General features: G+C 40.5%; 1 protein-coding gene across 1 annotated transcript in view; it reads right to left on the reverse strand.

The window, feature by feature from the left end:
* LOC124069299 (junctophilin-1-like) overlaps nucleotides 1-21412 on the reverse strand; it is an 83085-nt gene that overhangs the window by 19894 nt on the left and 41779 nt on the right. Inside the window, exon 3 of the mRNA XM_046408333.1 lies at nucleotides 3334-3452. Within this exon, the coding sequence (XP_046264289.1) occupies nucleotides 3334-3452 (119 nt within the window). The remainder of the gene's footprint in view (nucleotides 1-3333; nucleotides 3453-21412) is intronic.

A 21412-nucleotide genomic window follows, 5' to 3' on the forward strand; every position in this document is an offset into this window, starting at 1 on the left:
TGTTAACGTGCGATCAGCTGATTGCAGTGATCCATATCAGCAGAAGAAAAAAAGGAAAAGTTACAAAAAAAACCACAGCAGTCTGTTTCTCGGCCTGCGAGTTGAAACACTGTGACCTTTGAAATGATGATACCCAAACGTTTGAGAATTGCTCCTTTCAGCGACCGAGTTGCAGAAAACTTCACAGTCCTCCGCTGTACTTGTGCACAGATATGCTGGACACCTCGGAGAGCCTGGAATAGCTCTCATTGTCACAGCAAGCACGGGGAAAAAGCGACGACTGAGGGTCGCAGTGAACTTTTATTACCTGAGTGACGTCACCTCGGACCCCTGTGGAGATGGCTGGTGCACAGTGTCCAATGTCCGTGCCGGTCCTGGGTTCGAATTCAGGACTTTATGACTAGGTGTGGGGGGGTCTCTAACGGTTCGTCACTCTAGCTCAGGCTTTATGGGGTACATGTAGGCCGCTCTATTGTTCTCCAGAGCGCATGGCCAGAGATCCCAACAGCTGCCATGTGGCTGATTACATGGTAACTATTGGCTAGCTATTGGCTGTTTTTAGTTTGCTAATAAATTAGCTTAACTGATCAGAATGTCACACATCTGTCACACCATATGACATTCACTTTATTTTACATGAATATTTATCTATTTAAAAAGTTTGATCTAAAAAAATATCTATATGATAAATAATCCACTTTCCAATTTTATTTTTCATGCATCCATGTTTTACAGTTTCCCATAATATTAAAAGATCTTTTTCCTGCATTTGTTGTCAGAGTGAGACAGATATGTCCATCAAGGAGAGGACACACAAGTACAGGGAAAGACTGAATGCAGACCCTGTAAGGAGAGAGGAAGTCCTCAGGGAAAGGAGGGAAAAGTACATACATCATGCCAGTTCACATGGGACAGACACAGCTATAGGAGGTTGAAAGTCTAGGCTACAACCAGCATAGTAATATTTTGAAAACTATTACTACTGCTTACTATGACTATGATAGTGAATGTCAAATTAAATGTTTAAAAATCTTAGTCATTCTATATTTTCCTTTAACAGGTATGAAGAGAAGTAAAAAAGGAAAATTAAACCCTTCAGTGACCTGGATGCCTTAATGATAATATGTCTTAATGCCTTAATAACTATTACTGAATACACAATGTTAAGAGTTTATATTGAACCATTAAAGTTATGTGAATGCTGTTATTATGCTATATTTGAAATTCATGTGTAACCTGTTTCCTAAACTGTTTTGTTTGTGTGTTAAATACATATAAGACACTTTCTGCAATGATGTGGTGTGGTGCAGCTGACCATATGGCGTGACACTCGTCATTTGGTGTGACATTCACAATTGTGACAAAAAAATGTCTTTGTTAGTGGTAATTTATGAAAATATCAATAGAACACAAGGAAATTAGTATCAGCAAAATAGCTTAAAAAGATTGAGGAGCTATATCTATATATATATATATATATATATATATATATATATAAATAAGTGAATATAACTGATGAGGGTCAATAGGAGAAAAGCAGTCAAGATGATTAACTGGTTCTACTGTTGTTTCTAAAGTTCCAGAGTGTTTGGATGTCGATTGGTACCAGCTGAGGTCAGTAGTTGTTGAATTTTGTCTCTAATGTTTAAAATCTTTATTATAATCTTTGTCATTAAAAAATGCATGTTCTCCCTGTGCCCGTGTAGGTTTTCTCCAGGTACTCCGGTTTCCTCCCATAGTCCCAAAAACATGTCCATTAACTCAATTAGCTACTCTACAATGCCCTTAGGTGTGAGCGTGTGTGATTTTCTGTTTCTTTGTGTGTCAGTCCTGTGATTGACCAGCAACTGGTCCAGGGTGTACCCTGTCTCTCGCCCGCTGTTAACTGGGATGTGATCCTACCCCTTCATCTATTCTGGCTACTTCTCGGTGCCTGTCCCTGCAGGTAGCCCATCTTGAGTTCCTGACCCCTGCCCTTATGCTAACCATGGATCCAAAAAAAGAAAAGTCTCAGAGGAAAACACAATTGAATTCTGTGGAGATTCATTTGCTTTCACTGCCAAAGATGTTGGCTTAGGTGTGTGCTTAATATGTGGCAAGAAATTAGCAAACAACAAAAAATGAAATGTTGATAGACTTTTCTAGAACAAACACAAAGCAATTACTATAAAGTGACGAGCAATAGAAAAGTGATGAGCAACAAAGAGTGATTTTGGAATTTCTGTGGAATGCTGAGCAGAGTAAATATACTATCAAGAAGTGTCAGATCTACAAACTGAACTACTGTCGCTAGTTTAGTGGCAGTTCAGGAGGCACAAACGAAGAAATGTGAAAGAATCGTTCATTAAAATATCAGAGTATCTATACTTGGATTTCAAAAACAAACATATAATTATTCAGAAAATTGGAGCTAGACAGGGCCATTAAAATGACAACAAACAACACCAGTCAGCAAACTGAGGACATACCATTGTATTTTTTTCACCTTCATAAGAGTTTGGTGTTTGCCTTTATTATAAGAGGTAAGAATTGCAATAAAATGTCAACAGTCTCCTTCATTATAGCATGTAGTTTAATTATGTATAAAACTTTACAAGCAATGTTATTTTCATTTTAAAGGTCAGATTTGTTTTGCGGCTCCAGACAAATTTTATTTGGTGGAAATGCCTGAACCTGCATTGTCTTCATCAGAGTCTGTGTGACCCCACTTCCGCTGTGCACTCTCCAGGTTTCAGTTCTGGTTCTGGTGCACATTCTAACACCATTCCCTGCTTAGCCTAAAAACCTCTTCCTCCTAGATGTAACACTCCTGTGCAAGCAGCACCAGTACTCCATGTGCTTCCAGCTCGTAGTCTGGGAAGAATCAGCTAATAGGACCGCTATCTGCGTGGCTACAGTACAGTAACAGCAGCTACAGTTAATAGCAGTTAACAGTAAGACCCGCATGAGCGTGCTTTCCATGGAAATGCAGCCATCAAGGCTTTTGTCATATGGCCCCATTTGGTCATGTGATTAGAATTCCCTCTGTACAGCAGGCATGTCAAACTGGTCCACAGGAGGGCCGGTGTGGTGTGTGTGTGTGCAGGTTTTCTTTCCAACCAAGTAGCAGCACACCAGACTTGACTCATTTAATCAACTGATCTCCGTCTTCAGACAGTTGATTGGTCAAACGGTGTGCTCTTGGTTGGTTGGCACAAAAACCTGCAGCCACACCGGCCCTCCTGTGGACCAGTTTGACATATGTGCTGTAAAGGAACAGAAGAGGAACAAAGAAGACTCAAACTGCAACTAGCTGACAAATGAAAACAGTTTGATTGACTGCTGTTACAGTACCTGGCTGATGGAAAGTTGGAGAGAGCTCTCTGGCCACAGCTCTGGCAACATTTGAATCCTGACTGGCTGAATGTGCAGCCTGGTCTGCAGCCTCTGCTTTGGCCCGGGCATGGGACGTTCTGCAAAAATCAACAGATATAATGCTTAGACTCAGTGAGCTTAGCATCCAAGTAATACACTCACACAGCACAGTTTTCCCCCATTTTGCTACATATAGTTATTTTGTAGCGTCTTTCAACAAAAATCGAGAGACTGAGCAAAGTTCCAAAGATTCAAGATTCAAAGAAGGTTGTTATTGTCAGTTCACTATATGTGCAGGACATACAGTAGAATCAAAATAGCACACCTGATTTGAAATTTAAAGACCTGAATCTTATTTCAATGGTGCAGCATTTGTTAATTTATAGTCCAGTGCTGGCATTAAAAAAAAAACAAAAAAAAAAACTAGGTGCGGAGTTCTTCTTTCCAGGGTTCCACACCCACGTCTAATGTAACTGCTTGTTTCTGGCATTTACAGCTGCAACAATTAATTGGCTTTTTTCAGCTGTGAATTCAAGCAGATTTTTTTCACATTCAATCCCATGGTACAATTTTGTTCACAACTAAAACTGAGACATAGGTACTGGTACTATCTTGTACAATACAGAATGTGTGGACAGACTGAAAGCATGTTTTTTGCTATGGCTATTGTAGTGACATTAACACAACAAGAAAATGAACAGTGTTGTTAGCAAAAATAATAAATTCAGTGCAGAAAGTTTTTGGTCAGAAAACGAGGATAGATCTGTGGACACGCTTTATTTAAAATTTCACGAAAGGAAAACACAATGCAGTGTAGAAAAAGGAAACCAAGACAATGCCCTGTGGCTAAAACACAGTGGTAAGAATATAACCAATTTGTAGGCACACTCCCTTGCTATTAATGACACAGTAAGTTAACCTGAGTCCGTATAATAACCAGGCATATGAATTTGAGTGGATAAACCTTGCAAATTTTCTAGCTAGCAACCTTGGGTTACCTTGGCTGTAAACCAGTTTTTAACAACAACAAAAAGTTCAGTTTGTCGTGCAAAATAATGAAAAAAATGGCCCTGGCTTACAGGCTAACTCTGGGCTGATGTGTTAGCCAACATCAGTCCACCAGGGATTAATAAAGGAATTCTGATTCTGATTCTGATTCTGACCAGCTTCAAAGCAAGTGAAACATGCATTGTTTGACAATTAAGTCAACTTTCTGGTAAGTCAATTAAAAAAGCTTTAATGATATAATAATGTATCATTATTATAATGTATATATTGTTGTTGCATCTTTAGCCGCATGCAGCTCTTCAACTCCTCTGCATTGGCTGCCTGCATTTTTGACAAAAAATACAGAAATAAATAACGGTTATTTCAATTTTATTTATTTATTTATTGCACACTAGACAATCTTTCAAAGGGAACTCCTCTTATCTTTGAGTTTGAGGTAATGTGACACTGAATTTTGAATTTCCTTCAACTAAAATATGTATCACCTCTACTACGTCTACAACCTGGTGCCTTTCCTAGAGACTTTAATTTTGCGTTGACAGATTCATTTGCTTTCACCGCCATTGTCTACTGTTGACATCTGCCTGTCATTCTTCTGTGCACTGACTATCAGCGGGGTGGTTCTCCCTTGCGGGCCGAAATTGAACTGAATAGAATTGATAGGATAGTGATTTTCAACAGCACATAAAACATACATGAATGATACAGCAGTTCATTATAATTTCATTATTATAATTTCAGTCTTGTGAAATGCTAAAACCATATTGAGGTGGTATCAAAAATGAAACTAAACAAATTTTGTTTTACTTGTCTTTTTAGTAATGTCATTTCTCATGTTGTTAACTGCTTTCCTGCCTGTACAACATCCATTGCACGTCTGCACGTCCTGGGTGAGGGATCCCTCCTCTGTTGCTCACCCTGAGGTTTCTTCCATTTTTTCCTGTTCAAGGTTTTTGTGGGAGTTTTTCCTTAGTGGATGTGAGGGTCGAAGGGCAGAGGATGTTGCTGATGTTATGTTAAGCCCTTTGAGACAAACTTCTTGTAAAAATGGGCTATACAAATAAAGTTGACTTGACTTGACTTGATGCCGGTTCACCTATACTTGGTATGTGGCAAGAAATCAGCAAACAACAAAATAATGTGATGTTGCAAGACATTTCCAGAACAAGCACACAGCATTTGCCAAAAAGCACCAAGCAGATGACGAGTGAAAAAGGGTGATTTCTGCAGCTCAACTATTGCTACTAGTTTTGTGACAGCTCGGGAGATATAGAAAGGTATAGAAAGATGTTTACTGACAGAGAATATGTGAGAATCATTCCCTAAAACATCAGACCATCTATTATCTAACTTCAAAAACTGACATGAAATTGTTCAGAAGATTAGAGATATGGCTCTCTCTGCAAAGACTGTCAAAGACAAGGCTATTAAAATAGCAACAGATAGCACCAGTCAGCAAATTGAAGACATGCCAGTTTGTTTTCTTCCTCTTCATAAGAGTTTGGTGTTTTCCTTTGTAATTACAGTTAAGAATAGCAAAAAAAGGTAGTTTTCTTTAACGTAGTTTTATAATTACATAAATGTAAAGTAAACTTTGTACTATAAACTATGTTATCTTCACTCCAAGGGTCAAATATGAAGCTTAGCGAAAGTAACATTAGGTCACATTGCCTCACATCTCTGCGCATGATGGCTGACAGAGCGGCACTGGGATTTAATCTGCTTATATGCATCAATTTTATGAAAACACCCGTACTTCCTGGGCGCTTTCTTTTCATCTTCATCACACTTTGTCTTTTGTGTGCGTCTTTGTCTTTTTGTCTTTTTTGTGCTTTTGCATTTTCACTCCATTCAGCTCTACAGTGAATCAGCATTTACCTGTTTCTGCAACATATGGCTATCCTCCTGCTTTAATAATCATTTTGCCTGTCACATTTCTCCTGCATCATTCAGCTCTACAGTGCATCAGTATTTGCCCCTTTTTTTGCAACACGTTTATTCCCTGTATTACCAACCATTTTGCCTTCAGGTCGTTACAACTAAACTGACAACTGACAAACGTGTCCTGGGTGCACCACAAACTCGGTTTGCTTCCTAATGTTCCTGAAACCTGTTGTCTTTGAACCCTTTCGTGCCTCCAGCATCTATTGAAGTCCTTCATTAATTCAAGTCGCATCATATTGATAGGTGCTTTCAGGGTTTAGTTCAGTGTCTTAATCAGATTCCACCTTTCCTCGTCTCATCACTATTCCAACTTTAAAGTATTTCTTAGGGATTTTCTAAATGCTTCCTTTCCATACCTGTTAACAGACGCTCTATCACATATCTTATGTTGAGTACATATAAAAACCGCTCTTTGTATCCCCTCCTTTAAAGTATAAAGGAGTATAAAAATATAGATTATTACTATATTATAACCACTAAAGAAGACTCAGACAGTAATAATAGAGTCAAGAACCGAGAGGTTTTATTGCCATTCAGCATTTATAGTAACAGCGAACAGTGAAATGAGACAGCGTTTCTCCAGGGACCAGGTGCCGTGCTAGCATTTAAATACACACTCTACATAGTGCAAACCAATGCAAGACTATACCTAATGCACAGGACTATAGATAGTGCACAAGGACTGTGCAGACTATACACACACAACAGAGACTATATAAGACTATGCATACTGCACAAAGGAGCAGCACCGACCTGACTGGCTCTGTTACGTAATGTCTGAGACAGTCATAAAGTGCAGGTTGGGACAGTATTGTATTACAAGTACTTACTATTACTATTATACAGGATATATATGAACAATAATAGAATTATAGAATTTCAGCAGTTTAGTTGCATGCAACGATAATTGTGCACAGAAGAGAGCATGCATTGAAAACCATGCAGCCATACTGTCCAGTTTCATCTTCACAAGGAGGAGTCGAAGAGTTGTTTGGTCTGAGGTCCTCATGTGCTCTTCTGCCTACTTATGATCATCTAACTCGTTATGTTCTATCAGAATTTAATTTCATGATCTTAACTTTCCAGCCTAGCCATTATATTTATTCCTTAAACATTCCAAACTCAAGAGTCATTGTCCCTTCATTATCACCCCACTGATTCAAACTTTTCCTTCAAAGCTGTGCTATAAAACTGTGCATTCTTATAACAATGCTCTGTTGCTCTTCACAATAAATTACTCACTTTTCTCTCTTATTAGTTTCTCCTGATTGAAATGTTTTGCAGCTTCAGACAAGTTTTGTTTGTTGTAAGGGGAGCAAAAAAGGTTGCAGACCCTAATCTGTACTATTGTAGTGTTTCCATTTAGTCTACACTGAGACAGAATTTAGGTTTTTTGGATCACTATTCTCTCTTACTAGTCTCTCCTGGTTGAAATGAAGCTTAGCAAAAGTTCAATCAAGAAGACTACTTTACATATGCCCTTTAAGTCACAAGTGTTTTCCCGCAATCCTTTAGTTCCACTTTGTCATTCTTCCCTCTTCTAATCACAGCCTGTCATGTTTCTCCTACAGCTAATTGCTAACAAGCTGTCAAATTTTAAAAGTGTTCTCTCTCTCCATTCAGCTGTCTGTTCAGCTCAATATTAATATCTGCATCTGACCTCCATCCCTTCACCACCGCTACTGCGATGCCTGGCCATCTTCAATCAAATCCTCCATCTTCTACCCTACCCTTGGGCTTTGAGGGGTGGGGGAAGTTTGCATGGAAGCACCTCGTTTATCTGAGAGTTTCCTGTGGTGAGCTACTTTCTGTCATCTTGAGCCAGGGTCTGCGCCGAAGTTTCTGCCTCCTAAAGGCAGTTTTTCCTCGCCACTGTCGCCAAGTGCTTGCTCAAGGGGGAATGTTGGGTTTTCTATATTACAATTTAATTAAAGAGTTTGGTCTAGACCTTGTGAATTGGCGCTATATAAATAAACTGAATTGCATTGAAATTGAAGTGTGTATTTTTCAAGGATCTGCATCATTTGAAAGATTTGTGTTCTTCACATGGGCTAATTGTTTCAGCCATGGCTTAAAAATTAAGCTGAATTCTGTGAGGACCATTCAACAGACCAGCCATGTTATCAAGAGAGTTAAGACTAGATTGATTAAGAAGAAAACCAGATGAAAGACAACTCACTGACTGTTTGGGTGTGAGCATGTGTACATGCAGCTAGAGCTATGGGGTAGAGTGGGACAGTATGCTGTTATAAGTTCTCTTTACTGACCTTATTTAGACAAACACTCAAACACACAGGTAAGGTATGCTTGCACATGGGCACACACTGTTACACTCAAGTGCTTCCACAAACTCTACAAACTTGTCTCTCTCCAGCCCACTCACTGACTCTTAACGTCTGTCTTCTCAATGTTTTCTTGACTCTTCCTGCCCATAGACCTCCCCGAGCTGACCTCCAGCATTAACAAATCTAACCCAACTACATGTCTCTTAGACCCCATCCCAACTAAGCTCCTCAAGGACGTCTTTCCCTTGATTGGCGTTTCCCTCTTAGATCAGATAAACTTATCCTTAACAACAGGTTATGTACCACAGGCGTTTAAAACCGCTGTTATTAGACCTTTACTTAAAAAACCTTCACTTGACCCAGACATCTTAGCAAACTATAGGCCGATATCCAACCTCCCGTTCTTATCTAAAATACTCGAAAGAGTGGTTGCAAATCAGTTGATTGATCACCTACACAGGAACAGTCTCTTTGAGATGTTTCAGTCTGGTTTTAGAGCCCATCACAGCACAGAAACAGCACTGGTTAAAGTCACAAATGACCTCCTCATGGCATCAGACCGCGGGCTTGTCTCCATACTTGTTTTGCTAGATCTCAGTGCTGCTTTCGACACTGTAGATCACAGCATTTTATTACACAGATTAGAACATGAGACTAGGATCACAGGGACTGCGCTATGCTGGTTCAAATCATATTTATCAGATAGATTTCACTTTGCTCAAGTTAATAATGTTTCCTCTTCATATATAAGGGTTAGCCTCGGTGTTCCACAAGGTTCAGTGCTTGGGCCGATCCTGTTCACCTTATACATGCTCCCTCTAGGAAATATCATTCAGAAACATGGCATAAACTTTCATTGTTATGCTGATGACACTCAGCTGTACTTATCCTTAAAGCCTGAAGAAACAGAGCCGTTAGCCAGACTCCAGGCATGTCTTAAGGACATAAAGGACTGGATGACCTCCAATTTTTTATTATTAAACTCAGACAAAACTGAGATCATTGTTCTAGGCCCCAAACACCTTAGAAATAGAATAGCTGATAATATTCTCTCTCTGGACGGCATTACTTTGGCCTCCAGTACGACTGCAAGGAACCTCGGCGTTATCTTTGATCAAGACGTGTCATTTATTCATCACATTAAACAGACCTCTAAGACCGCCTTCTTTCACCTCCGCAATATCGCTAAGATTAGGAGTGTCCTCTCTCAGAGTGATGCTGAAAAACTTGTCCATGCTTTTGTTACTTCTAGGCTGGACTACTGCAACTCACTATTGTCAGGATGTCCAAATTATTCTATTAATAACCTGCAGCTGATCCAAAATGCAGCAGCTAGAGTTTTAACAAGAATCAGTAAAAGGGATCATATCTCCCCCATCTTAGCTTCTCTTCACTGGCTTCCGGTAAAATTCAGAATAGACTTTAAAATTCTCCCAGTTACATATAAGGCCCTAAATGGACAAGCCCCATCATACCTGCAGGATCTAATAGTCCCATATATTCCCAATAGAACACTCAGATCACAGAGTGCAGGTTTACTTGCAGTTCCCAGAATTCATAAAAGTAGAACGGGAGGACGAGCCTTTAGCTATCCGGCACCCCTGCTGTGGAACCAGTTGCCAATCTGGGTTCGACAGGCAGACACCACCTCCACTTTTAAGACTAAACTTAAAACCTTTCTGTTTAGTAAAGCATATAGTTAGCACCAAATAAAGTGTGTAGGGCTGGTAGGCATAGTTACACTCACCTCTAGATATATAGCCACAGACTGAATAGGTCTGGCTAACTGTTAATATTTAAATCTCTATCATAGCTATGCTGCTATAGGCCTATGCTGCCGGGGGACACAAACATGATCCACCAAGCAGTTCCCCCTCCTCCTTTTCCTCTTCTATCCTCTCCCCTCATCAGATTAACATACAATTCATTATTTTATGTCACTAACTGTGTGCCCAGTTCTCCTCAGAGTTTTGTGTCTCTCCCTCCCTTTCTCTCTTTCTCTTTCTCTCTGTATCTTTCTGCAGGTATCTCTCCATCCAGATCTTCATGTTAAACTGCATTCGGCTCTATGACCAACCCAATCTCGACTGTTGACATCTGCCTGTCATTCTTCTGTGCACCGACTATCGGCGGGGTGGTTCTCCCCTGCGGGCCGAAATTGAACTGAACTGAATTGATAGGACAGTGGTTTTCAGCAGAATATGAAAAATACACGAATGATACAGCATTTCATTATAATTTCATTATTATAATTTCAGTCTTGTGAAATGTTAAAATCATACTGAGGTGGTATCAAAAGTGACACTGAACAGATGAATCACATGAAAATTTAAAATTTTTATGAGTTGAGATTTTGTTTTACTTGTCTTTTTAGTAAAGTTGTTCTCATGTTGTTAACTGCTTTCCTGCCTGTACAACATCCACTGCACGTCTGCCCGTCCTGGGTGAGGGATCCCTCCTCTGTTGCTCACCCTGAGGTTTCTTCCATTTTTTCCTGTTAAAGGTTTTTCTGGGAGTTTTTCCTTAGTCGATGTGAGGGTCGAAGGGCAGAGGATGTTGTTGATGTTATGTTAAGCCCTTTGAGACAAACTTCTTGTAAAAATGGGGTATACAAATAAAGTTGTCTTGTCTTGTCTTGTCTTAAAAGTTTTCCAACTTTTAAAAGTAATCAACTTCCTGTTGCGGTAAGCGTCCTACGTCATTTCCTGTTGTTGTGTGTTACTGGTGGTACGAGCAGCTCCGTCTGCACTTTAATTAAAGATCGTTTAAGTTGTTCTAATATTTGCTGAAACAAGTAATTTCACACTGTTACCTTGATCGTCTGTTCTAGTCATAGACTTCATCACTCACTTTATTAATTTGACGCTAATCTTATAATCGATTAGCATTTGCTAAATTCCGCTAAACTAGCTTAGCCTGTTCATTAGAGATGGCTTCTCTGTCTCCCTCTCGCTTTACTGCTCTCTCCTGCTTGGTGTGTCAGATGTTTAGCTATTCCTCTGCCTCCTTTAGTGAATGTGGTAAATGTAATAAATGTAGTTTACTTGTAGCGCTGGAGGTGAGGCTTAGTGAATTAGAAGCACGGCTCCGCACCATGGAAACAAAGTCTTTAGCTACTGTTGTTAGTCAGCCCCCATTAGCCGGTGCGGACCGATCTAGTGTAGCTCGTAGCCTGCCCCCGGTAGTTCCCGAGCAGCCGGGAAACCAGGGAGGCTGGGTGAGTGTACGGAGGAAGCATAGTCCTAAGCACAAGCCCACGGTTCACCCCCAACCAGTTCACGTTTCCAACAAGTTCTCCCCACTCAGCGACACACCCGTTGAGAAACCAATTCTGGTAATTGGCAGCTCTGTAGTCAGAAACATGAAGTTAGCGACACCAGCGACCACAGTCAAATGCATTCCTGGGGCCAGAGCGGGCGACGTAGAATCATATCTAAAACTGCTGACTAAGGATAAGCGTAAATACAGTAAAATAGTAATACATGTCGGCGGTAATGACACTCGACTGCGCCAGTCGGAGGTCACTAAAATTAATGTAGAATCAGTTTGTACATTAGCAAAAACTATGTCAGACACCGTAGTTTTCTCTGGACCCCTACCCATTCTGACCAGTGATGATTCAATCGCTGGCTGTCGAGGTGGTGTCCAGCAAACAATGTGGGCTTTGTAGATAATTGGCAGACCTTTTGGGGAAGACCTGGTCTCATTAGGAGAGACGGCATTCTTCCCACTTTGGATGGAGCAGCTCTCATATCTAGAAATCTGACTGACTTTCTTATTAAACCAAAACCCTGACAACCCAGAGTTGAGACCAGAAGGCAGAGTTGCAGTCCTACACTTCCATTACAGTTACCCACCCAATATCCCATAGAGACTGTGTCTGTCCCCCGACCACTTAAACTTAAATTAATTGAACCAAATTCAAAAAGAGGAGTTATACATAAAAATCTAATAAAGATCAACACCAACACCTCCACAGCTACAACAAATAGGAGAATTAAATGTGGACTGTTAAATATTAGATCTCTCTCATCTAAATCTGTACTAGTGAATGAGTTAATATTGGACAATAATATAGATTTATTTTGCTTAACCGAAACCTGGCTTCGGCCAGAAGAATATGCCAGCTTAAATGAATCCACTCCCCAAAGTCATATTAATACTCACCTTCCTCGAGACACCGGCCGAGGAGGTGGAGTTGCCGCCATTTTTGACCCAAACCTATCATTTAGTCCAAAGCCCAAAGTCAACTACCATTCATTCGAAAGCTTTATTCTTACTCTCTCACACCCTACTTGGAAAACAATACAACCAATTTTTATTGTTGTAGTGTACCGTGCTCCTGGCCCATACTCTGAATTTTTACTGGAATTTCCAGAGTTCCTATCGAGTCTGGTCCTTAAAACTAATAAAGTTATTATTATGGGTGATTTCAACATCCATGTGGACGATAGTAATGATAGCCTTCGCGCAGCATTTATCTCTCTCTTAGATTCAATCGGCTTCTGTCAGTGTGTACATGAACCCACTCATTGTTTCAATCACACTCTTGACCTTGTTCTGACATATGGTATAGATGTAGAACATTTAACTGTCTCTGAACAAAATCCTCTTCTGTCTGACCATTGTTTAATAACTTTTGAGTTTATACTATTTGACTTCATACCACCAAGAAAAAGCTCCTACACTAGGTACCTGTCTGATAGTGCTATGGCTAAATTTAAAGAAACAGTTCTATTGTCATTAACTTCAGTATCATGTCCCCATACGAGTGAACAATACAATAATCCCTCTCAAATCGACCATTTCATGGACAGTGCTGCAAGTTTACTAAGGACGACTTTAGACTGTTGTTCCGCTAAAAAAGAAACTTATAAAGCAAAAGAAACTTGCACCCTGGTATAATACAGAGGTTCGCAAATTAAAGCAAAATGTGCAAAAACTTGAGAGGAAATGGCGTTCCTCCAAACTTATTGAATCTCTCTCAATCTGGCAAGACAGTCTTAGATTATATAGGAAGGCCCTACGGACTGCCAGAGCAGCCTATTACTCAAAATTAATTGAGGATAACAAGCGTAATCTCAGGTTTCTCTTCAGCACTGTAGCCAGGCTGACAGAGAGCCATAGTGCTATCGAGCCTTGCATCCCTGTGACCCTCAGCAGCAATGACTTTATAACCTTTTTTAACGACAAGATTTTAAACATTAGAGACAAAATTCAGCACCTACTGACCTCAGCTGGTACTGATGTAACATCAAACACTAGTGTCTTAGGACCAACAGTAGAAACAGATAATCATCTTGACTGCTTTTCACCTATTGATCCCCATCAGCTATACTCACTCATATATTCATCCAAGCCAACAACATGCCTCTTAGACCCCATCCCTACCAACCTTCTCAAAGAAGCTTTACCCTTACTCAGCACCTGTCTATTAGACATGATCAATCTGTCCCTGATAACAGGCTATGTACCCCAGTCCTTTAAAGTAGCTGTAGTCAAACCTCTCCTTAAAAAACCAGAGCTTTTAAGCAATTATAGACCAATATCTAACCTTCCATTTCTTTCCAAGATCCTTGAAAGAACAGTCGCCAATCAGTTCTATGACTTTCTTCAAAATAATAACTTATTTGAAAATTTTCAATCTGGCTTTAGAGCTCATCATAGCACAGAAACAGCATTGGTCAAAGTCACAAATGACCTCCTCCTGGCATCAGACAAGGGACTTATCTCTGTCCTTGTACTGTTAGACCTTAGTGCTGCATTTGACACCATTGACCACTCTATATTACTGCACAGATTGGAACACCTAATTGGCATCAAAGGAACTGCATTAAGCTGGTTTCAGTCTTATTTATCAGATCGATTTCAATTTGTTCATGTTAATGACACATCGTCCACACTCACAAAAGTTAGTCATGGAGTTCCCCAAGGTTCTGTCCTTGGACCAATATTATTCAGCCTGTATATGCTCCCCATTGGTGATATTATTAGGAAACACTCCATACATTTTCATTGTTATGCGGATGACACACAATTGCACTCATCAATGAAACCAGATGAAACAAATCAGCTAGTCAAGCTTCAGGCATGTCTTAAAGAAGGCAGGTTTTCCTCGCCACCGTCGCCAAGTGCTTGCTCAAGGGGGAAAGTTGGGCTCTCTCTATTTACAATTTAATTAAAGAGTTTGGTCTAGACCTGCTCAAATTGGAAAGTGTCATGAGATAACTCCTAAAAAAGCCTACTCTTGATCCAGGGGTTCTGTAGGCCTATATCCAACCTGGTCTTCACTCCAAAAATTTTGGAGAAAGTTGTCGCCAGTCAGCTGTGCAAATATCTCCATAATAACAGCCTATTTGAAGTCTCTCAGTCAGGTTTTTGAGAACATCACAGCACGGAGACTGGTAAAAGTCACCAACGACCTGCTAATGGCCTCTGACCAGGGCTGTGTTTCAGTACTTGTCCTTCTGGACCTCAGTGCTGCTTTTGATACTGCTGACCACCAGACTCTTTCACAGAGACTAGAAAATCAAATTGGTATAAATGGAACTGCTTTAAACTGGTTAAACTAGTCCTATCTATCAGACAGACATCACTTTGTACATGTAAATCACAACTCATCTATGCACACTAAGGTTAGCCATGGTGTTCCACAAGGTTCTGTGCTTGGCCCGATCCTATTCACAATCTATATGCTCCCACTAGGCAATGTGATCAGAAAGCACTCTATAAATTTTCACTGTTATGCTGACAACACCCAACTGCATTTATCAATGGAGCCAGATGAAAGCAATCAGCTAACACAACTGCAATCCTGTGTTGCAGATATTAAATCCTGGATGACCAACAATTTTCTTCTGTTGAACTCAGACAAAACTGAGGTTCTACTAGTTGGTGCAAAACACCTTAGACAATCTTTAGCTAATGATATAGCCTTTCATAACGGACTAGCTCCTGCCTCTAGCACCACGGTAAAGAACCTGGGTGTTAGCTTTGATCAGGACTTGTCTTTCTACACTCACATAAAGCAAATCTCGAGAACTGCATACTTCCACCTTCGTAACATTGCAAAAATCAGGCATGTCCTTTCCTTAGATGCTACTGAGAAGCTGAGAAGTTACCTCTAGGCTGGATTACTGTAACTCGATTTTGTCAGGATGCCCTAAAAAGTCCCTCAGGACTATGCAGCTCATTCAGAACTCCGCAGCTTGTGTCCTGACTAAGACTAAGAGGCTTGACCACATTTCACCTGTGCTGGCCCCTCTACATTGGCTTCCAGTCTTAAGAATTTAAGATCCTCCGAACCTACAAAGACGTGCATGGTCTGGCACCATCATATATCACTGATCTCATTGAACCATATCAGCCCTCTAGGGTGCTGCGTTCCTTAATATTCAGACTTACTGGTAATACCATGAATCTCCAAATGTAAATATGGAGCCAGGGCCTTCAGTTATCAATCTCCTCTTCTGTGGAACCAATTGCCAGCCTCAGTTCAGGTGGCAGACACCCCCTCTATGTTTAAGAGTAGACTTAAAACCCTCCTTTTTGACAAAGTCTATAGTTAGACCAACCCCTAGTTATGCTGCCATAGGTTTAGATTGCTGGGGGAGATCCTTGGACACCAAGCTTTCAGAGCAGGGGGACTCACTCATCATGTCCCAATCAACGGTACAGCACTAACTCGCCCTCTCCCACGGAGCTCTTGTGTTCCATCTTTTCTCAACACTTGCATGTTGCTGGATCGAGAATCTCCTACCCCGCCCTCCTGAGGCCTGGTACCGCTGCTGGATCCTGAGCTCTCTATGGCCCTGCCTACTGCACTGATAGTGCTGCTGGATCCAGAACCCTCTCCATGGCCCTGCAGCAGGATCCGGTCCTGCTGCTCCTGCTCTTCACTGTTCTCTCTATCCTCCCTGTCTGTCCTCTCTCCCTCTCCTTTTTCTCTCTATTTTTTTAAGTTACTTTATTAATCCTAAACTGGGAAATTACTTCTCTGCATTTAACCCATCACTGATTGAAACACACACACATGCAGCAGGCAACATGCAGTGAAACACACAGGAGCAGTGGGCTGCATCAAGCGCCCACATCAGCCGTCTAATGGGGGGTGGGGACAGTATCACTCCACCACACTCAAATTTTTCCTGCCCATCCGGTGGGGGAATCGAACCAGCGACCTTCCGATCACAAGCCGCTTCTCCAACCTCTAGGTAACAGCTGCCCCCTCTCCTGTCTCTCCTGTCTCCATTTCCCTGTCTCTCCTCCCCCCCCCCCTCCCTCCCAGACGGTCACAGCAGAAGGCCGTCTCCACTGAGTCTGGTTCTGCTCGAGGTTTCTGCCTGTTAAAAGGAAGTTTTTCCTCGCCACTGTCGTCATATGCTTGCTCAGTGTGGGGTTTTGCCCTGGGACCTGTTTCTCTCTGTTTCTCTTCTTTTTTGTTGTTTTTTTCTTGTTGTTGTTTACATACCTGTAAAGTGTCTTGAGATAAGTGTGTTATGAATTGGCACTTTAAATAAAATTGAATTGAATTAAACTAAATTGAAAAATGTTACAGAAAAACCAAAAAACAAAACAAAAACAGAAGAACAGTCAAAACATGGCGGTTAATATACTGATTCTGTAAAGATATAAGATCATGAGTCCATACAAATATAACTGTCAAACAATTCAGTGATTAGAGGATGAGGTTCGTTCAACAGATGAGATAAATCAGTGCTTTTAGTATATTGGATAAATTGACCCCACACTGTAAAATAAAAAAAAAAGCTAAGAAAACGTAAAATATCAAGGCAACGTGATGCAACGTGATGCGTGATTCTCAACTTTTGCCTACTGTTGTTGACTTAACTAAGGTTTACAAGTTCTGACAAGAGCTCTGCCAACTTGGATCTTCTTGTTCAACTAATTGGGATAATCCTGGAAAGCTAATGAAGAAATTCTGGTTTCAATGCCATGTATTTCTGCCTTCACCAAATGTAGATATTCTTGTTGAATAAACATACAATTCTTACTCCAGTGAGTTGAATTTACCTATATAAATAAAGGAAAATGTATGTTTCTGTAATTATATTTGAAAAATGCTCAGTAAAGATTAAAGATTAAAGTGACATATTTTGTCATTGGAGGGAACTCACTCCAACGAAATTTGTTCTCTGCATTTAACCCACCCAAGTGACGTGCACACACACACAGCAAACCCGGGGCAGTGGGCGACCGCGTGCAGCGCCCGGGGAGCAGTGGGGGTTAGGTACCTTGCTCAAGGGTACCTCAGCCATGGACACCGGGACAGGGAATCGAACCAGCGATCCACCGGTTACGGGTCCGACACCCTAACCGCTGATCCATGACTGCCTAAATAGATATTGAATAAAACAAAGCACAACTGAATGTTATCTGAAATCTTATTTATTTTGTTGAACAGTGCCTCAAGTACATTTCAGAATGCCATGGGTAGTCGGGCCAATTTCTGTAAAAAAAAGTATTGCCGGTTTCTTTTTGGGGTGCTTTGAGCACTGCTGCAGAGACATTAAAATTGAAGTTCAGAACCAAAAAAGAAAAACAAAGTATGGGGGGGGAAAAAGTGTCCAGCAACACATAGTCACTCATACACACACCTGGCTGTCTTGTAAAAGCGAAACTTGACCACTTGCACATTAAATAGAATAGTGCCACAAATGATTGGCAGTGTACCCAAACACTGAAGGTTTACATGGGCACAACTATGATGAACTCCAGCAGTTAAAAGTTCTTTTACCATCAATGAACAGGGAACTAACAGGTAAAACACCAGTTCTGCGCTTCATGTGAAGTGGACAACACATCAACAAATCTTTTAAAATACTGCATGACAAAATATCACCATACATTGTCAACAACATAGATTCCTCTGACTTTGTTTTAAAGGTACACCTTAGAAAGGGACATTGTACAGTTTCTTGGTTCTTTAAATGATGTCCAAGATGGTTCCAAAAAGTTTTTTCACTGCAAAGCTCCTTAAAATCACACAATTCACATAGAAATGTTGAATGTTTGTGGATTTTTACTATTGAGTGTGATCCATATATAACACACAGAAAGAATCCCTAGAATCAGGAGCTGAATACATGAACAAGCCAAAACCAGAGACAATGCAAAAAAAAAGTATGTAGGGAAAAAAAGAAAAACAACACTAGCTCATATGCAAGTTACTTACATCACTGTCATATAATTGCCGCACGTCTGCCATACACCAACCCATGAAAGCGTCTGCATGACGACGCCTGCTTGCACCCACGTAGCTTACATGGGCGGCAGTTTGTTTGTTGGTCAATGTTAACATCATGTCTCCACACAAGGATAACATTAAAACGGTTACAAAATGGGTAATAAGCTAATAAGCTTTACCACGGCAGACGTGCAGTAAAAAAGCCGGTCTGAGATACAGTCATTTAGTGATGACAATCTGTATCTGAATTTTAGACGTGATTAACATTAAACCGCATCAAACATTACTTTTTGCGGGGGTCGAAAGAGCTGGGCCGAACAACCTTAGCACAGAAGTACGTGAAGGGCTGGAAATGTCGTTAAGCGCTTGTAGAAAACCCAACAACACACTTACTTAGCTTACCTGCTGGGGCAAAATGGTCGTCAACTCCCGCTTCTGTCCAGAAAATGTCCAAACACTACACTCAAAAAGCAGACCAGGCGAAAATCCGTAATGGTCGAAATAATTCAGTTCACATCCAACTCTGGCCACGTTTGGCCACGTTTGGTCAACTTTTCTTGGGGGGGTAAGATAATTGGGGGTAGATAATTCCCTAAACCACATGGCTTACTCTTATTTTTCCATGTTAAAGCTATAGTTCTCTTTGCTTGTAAAAAACATATGTTTAAGAAGATTTTTTCATGACATTTTATATTATGTACCCATATACGTGGGTAGATGCCAAGTAGAAAACGTTTGGGCTCTATCTCTGATCTGATTGAGAGGATGTGCTGCACATGTAATCTAACCTCTTCCCAAAACTCTCCCACTCTTGGGCACTGCCATAGGCAATGAAAAATAGTGCCCTTATTTGCACCAAACATATTGTAAGTGTCCGGAATATTCGCATTAAATTTGTTAAATTTTTCTGGAGTGATATACACCCTCATCAGCAAGTTACACAGGCGTTTTAAGTGAATATTACCCGTCCCTGTCTGTGCTGCTGTACATGCCCTGTGCCACTGTTTCAGTGATAATTCCTCCTGCAGATCTGATTTCCATGCGTTAAACTTAGTTGAGGAGGCTTAGTTGAGCAGGCTTTCAATAAATTATAAAACTCAGAGATGATGCCCTTTTCAAAAGGATTTTTTATAAAAGTTTTCTGGGTCAGGGTCAGGGGTGGACAGGATATGTACTGATTTTGATTTGCTCCAATAAAACTCCTTAACTGAAGGTATTTGAAAAAAAGTTTGCGAGTGATATTGTATTTCCTGATCAGCTCATTGAATGTTAGGATTTCCATTAGTACCATAGATGTCTTTTATTTGTTTTACCCGTCTATCCACCCACAGTTTAAAATCTGCATCTGCTTTTCCTGGACTGAAAACATTATTACCCAGATTGGACTAAAACAGGTAGGGTTCCATCTGTGGTAAAATAGAACATAAGCGACCTTAGCTGGGCTGACCAGTAGTACCATAGCATGTTAGGGCACTGTAACCCTCCTCTGTCATAGAGTATATGTATAGAGTATATATATATATAGTAGAGTGTATAGAGTATAGAAGAGATAAATGAAGCCTGGTGTGCTTATTGTTCCATAAGAAGTTAATGAATAAATTTTTCATTCTGGGGAAAAAAAATCGGTGGAGGAAGTAGGGGGACGTTTTGAAATAAATGTTCTTTTGAGTATGTTGATTCTACCAATGAGAGAGACGTGAAGGCTAGACCATCTTTCGGTAGTTTTAGAAATAGATGCAATCACTGGGTTATAATTAACATTCACTATATTTTCTAGTTTAGGGGTGATTTGGATACCCAGGTAAGTAAAAGAATCTGTTGTTCTAAAATGGTGAGCAGGGATAGGTGGATTGGTCCTCTCCTCCGAGTTGGGAAGCATATTTATAACCCGAGATTTTGCCAAATGACTTTATTAGGTCGAGAAGGGATAGGATGGGTCTATCCAATTTTCTAGGAAAAAGGATAATATCGTCAGCATAAAGAGCTATTCGATGGTCAATTTCTCCCATCCTTATACCTGTAATCATGTTACGCTCTCTAACAGCAATTGCGAATGGTTCGATTGCAACTATGAATAGTAGGGGGGATAGAGGACAGCCTTGTCTACAGCCTCTGTTGATCAATATTGGTTTTGAAATATTGTTATTGGTAGTAATTGCTATATAGGGATCATTGTACAAAAGTTTAACCCAGTTATGAAAACCCTCCCCCAGATCAAAATGCCCAATAATTTCAAATAAATAAGTCAATTCCACCCTGTCAAAAGGCTTCTCAGCATCTAATGCTAAGAAGACTGTATCTGACACCCCCTCTGGTCATGCAAAATGTTCAAGACCCTTCTCACGTTGTGGAAACCCTGATGGCCAACCATAAAGCCATGTTGGTCTTCCATTATTAGACCTGGTAATATAGACTCCAATCTTTTGGCCAAAATTTTTAGGTCAGAGTTCAAAAGGCAGATCGGTTTCATATTTTCATATTTATTGTTTGGTTTACCAGGTGTCGGGAGTAAGGTAATCAGGGCACCTCTAGAAGAGGGAGCTAGAATTTGCCCCGGCTTTTCCCCTTGGCCAAAAATGCACTATTTCAGTTTTAATATATTAGCAGCAGCTTT

This window comes from Scatophagus argus, chromosome 13 (assembly GCF_020382885.2).
Source record: "Scatophagus argus isolate fScaArg1 chromosome 13, fScaArg1.pri, whole genome shotgun sequence".
Lineage (NCBI taxonomy): Eukaryota > Metazoa > Chordata > Actinopteri > Scatophagidae > Scatophagus > Scatophagus argus.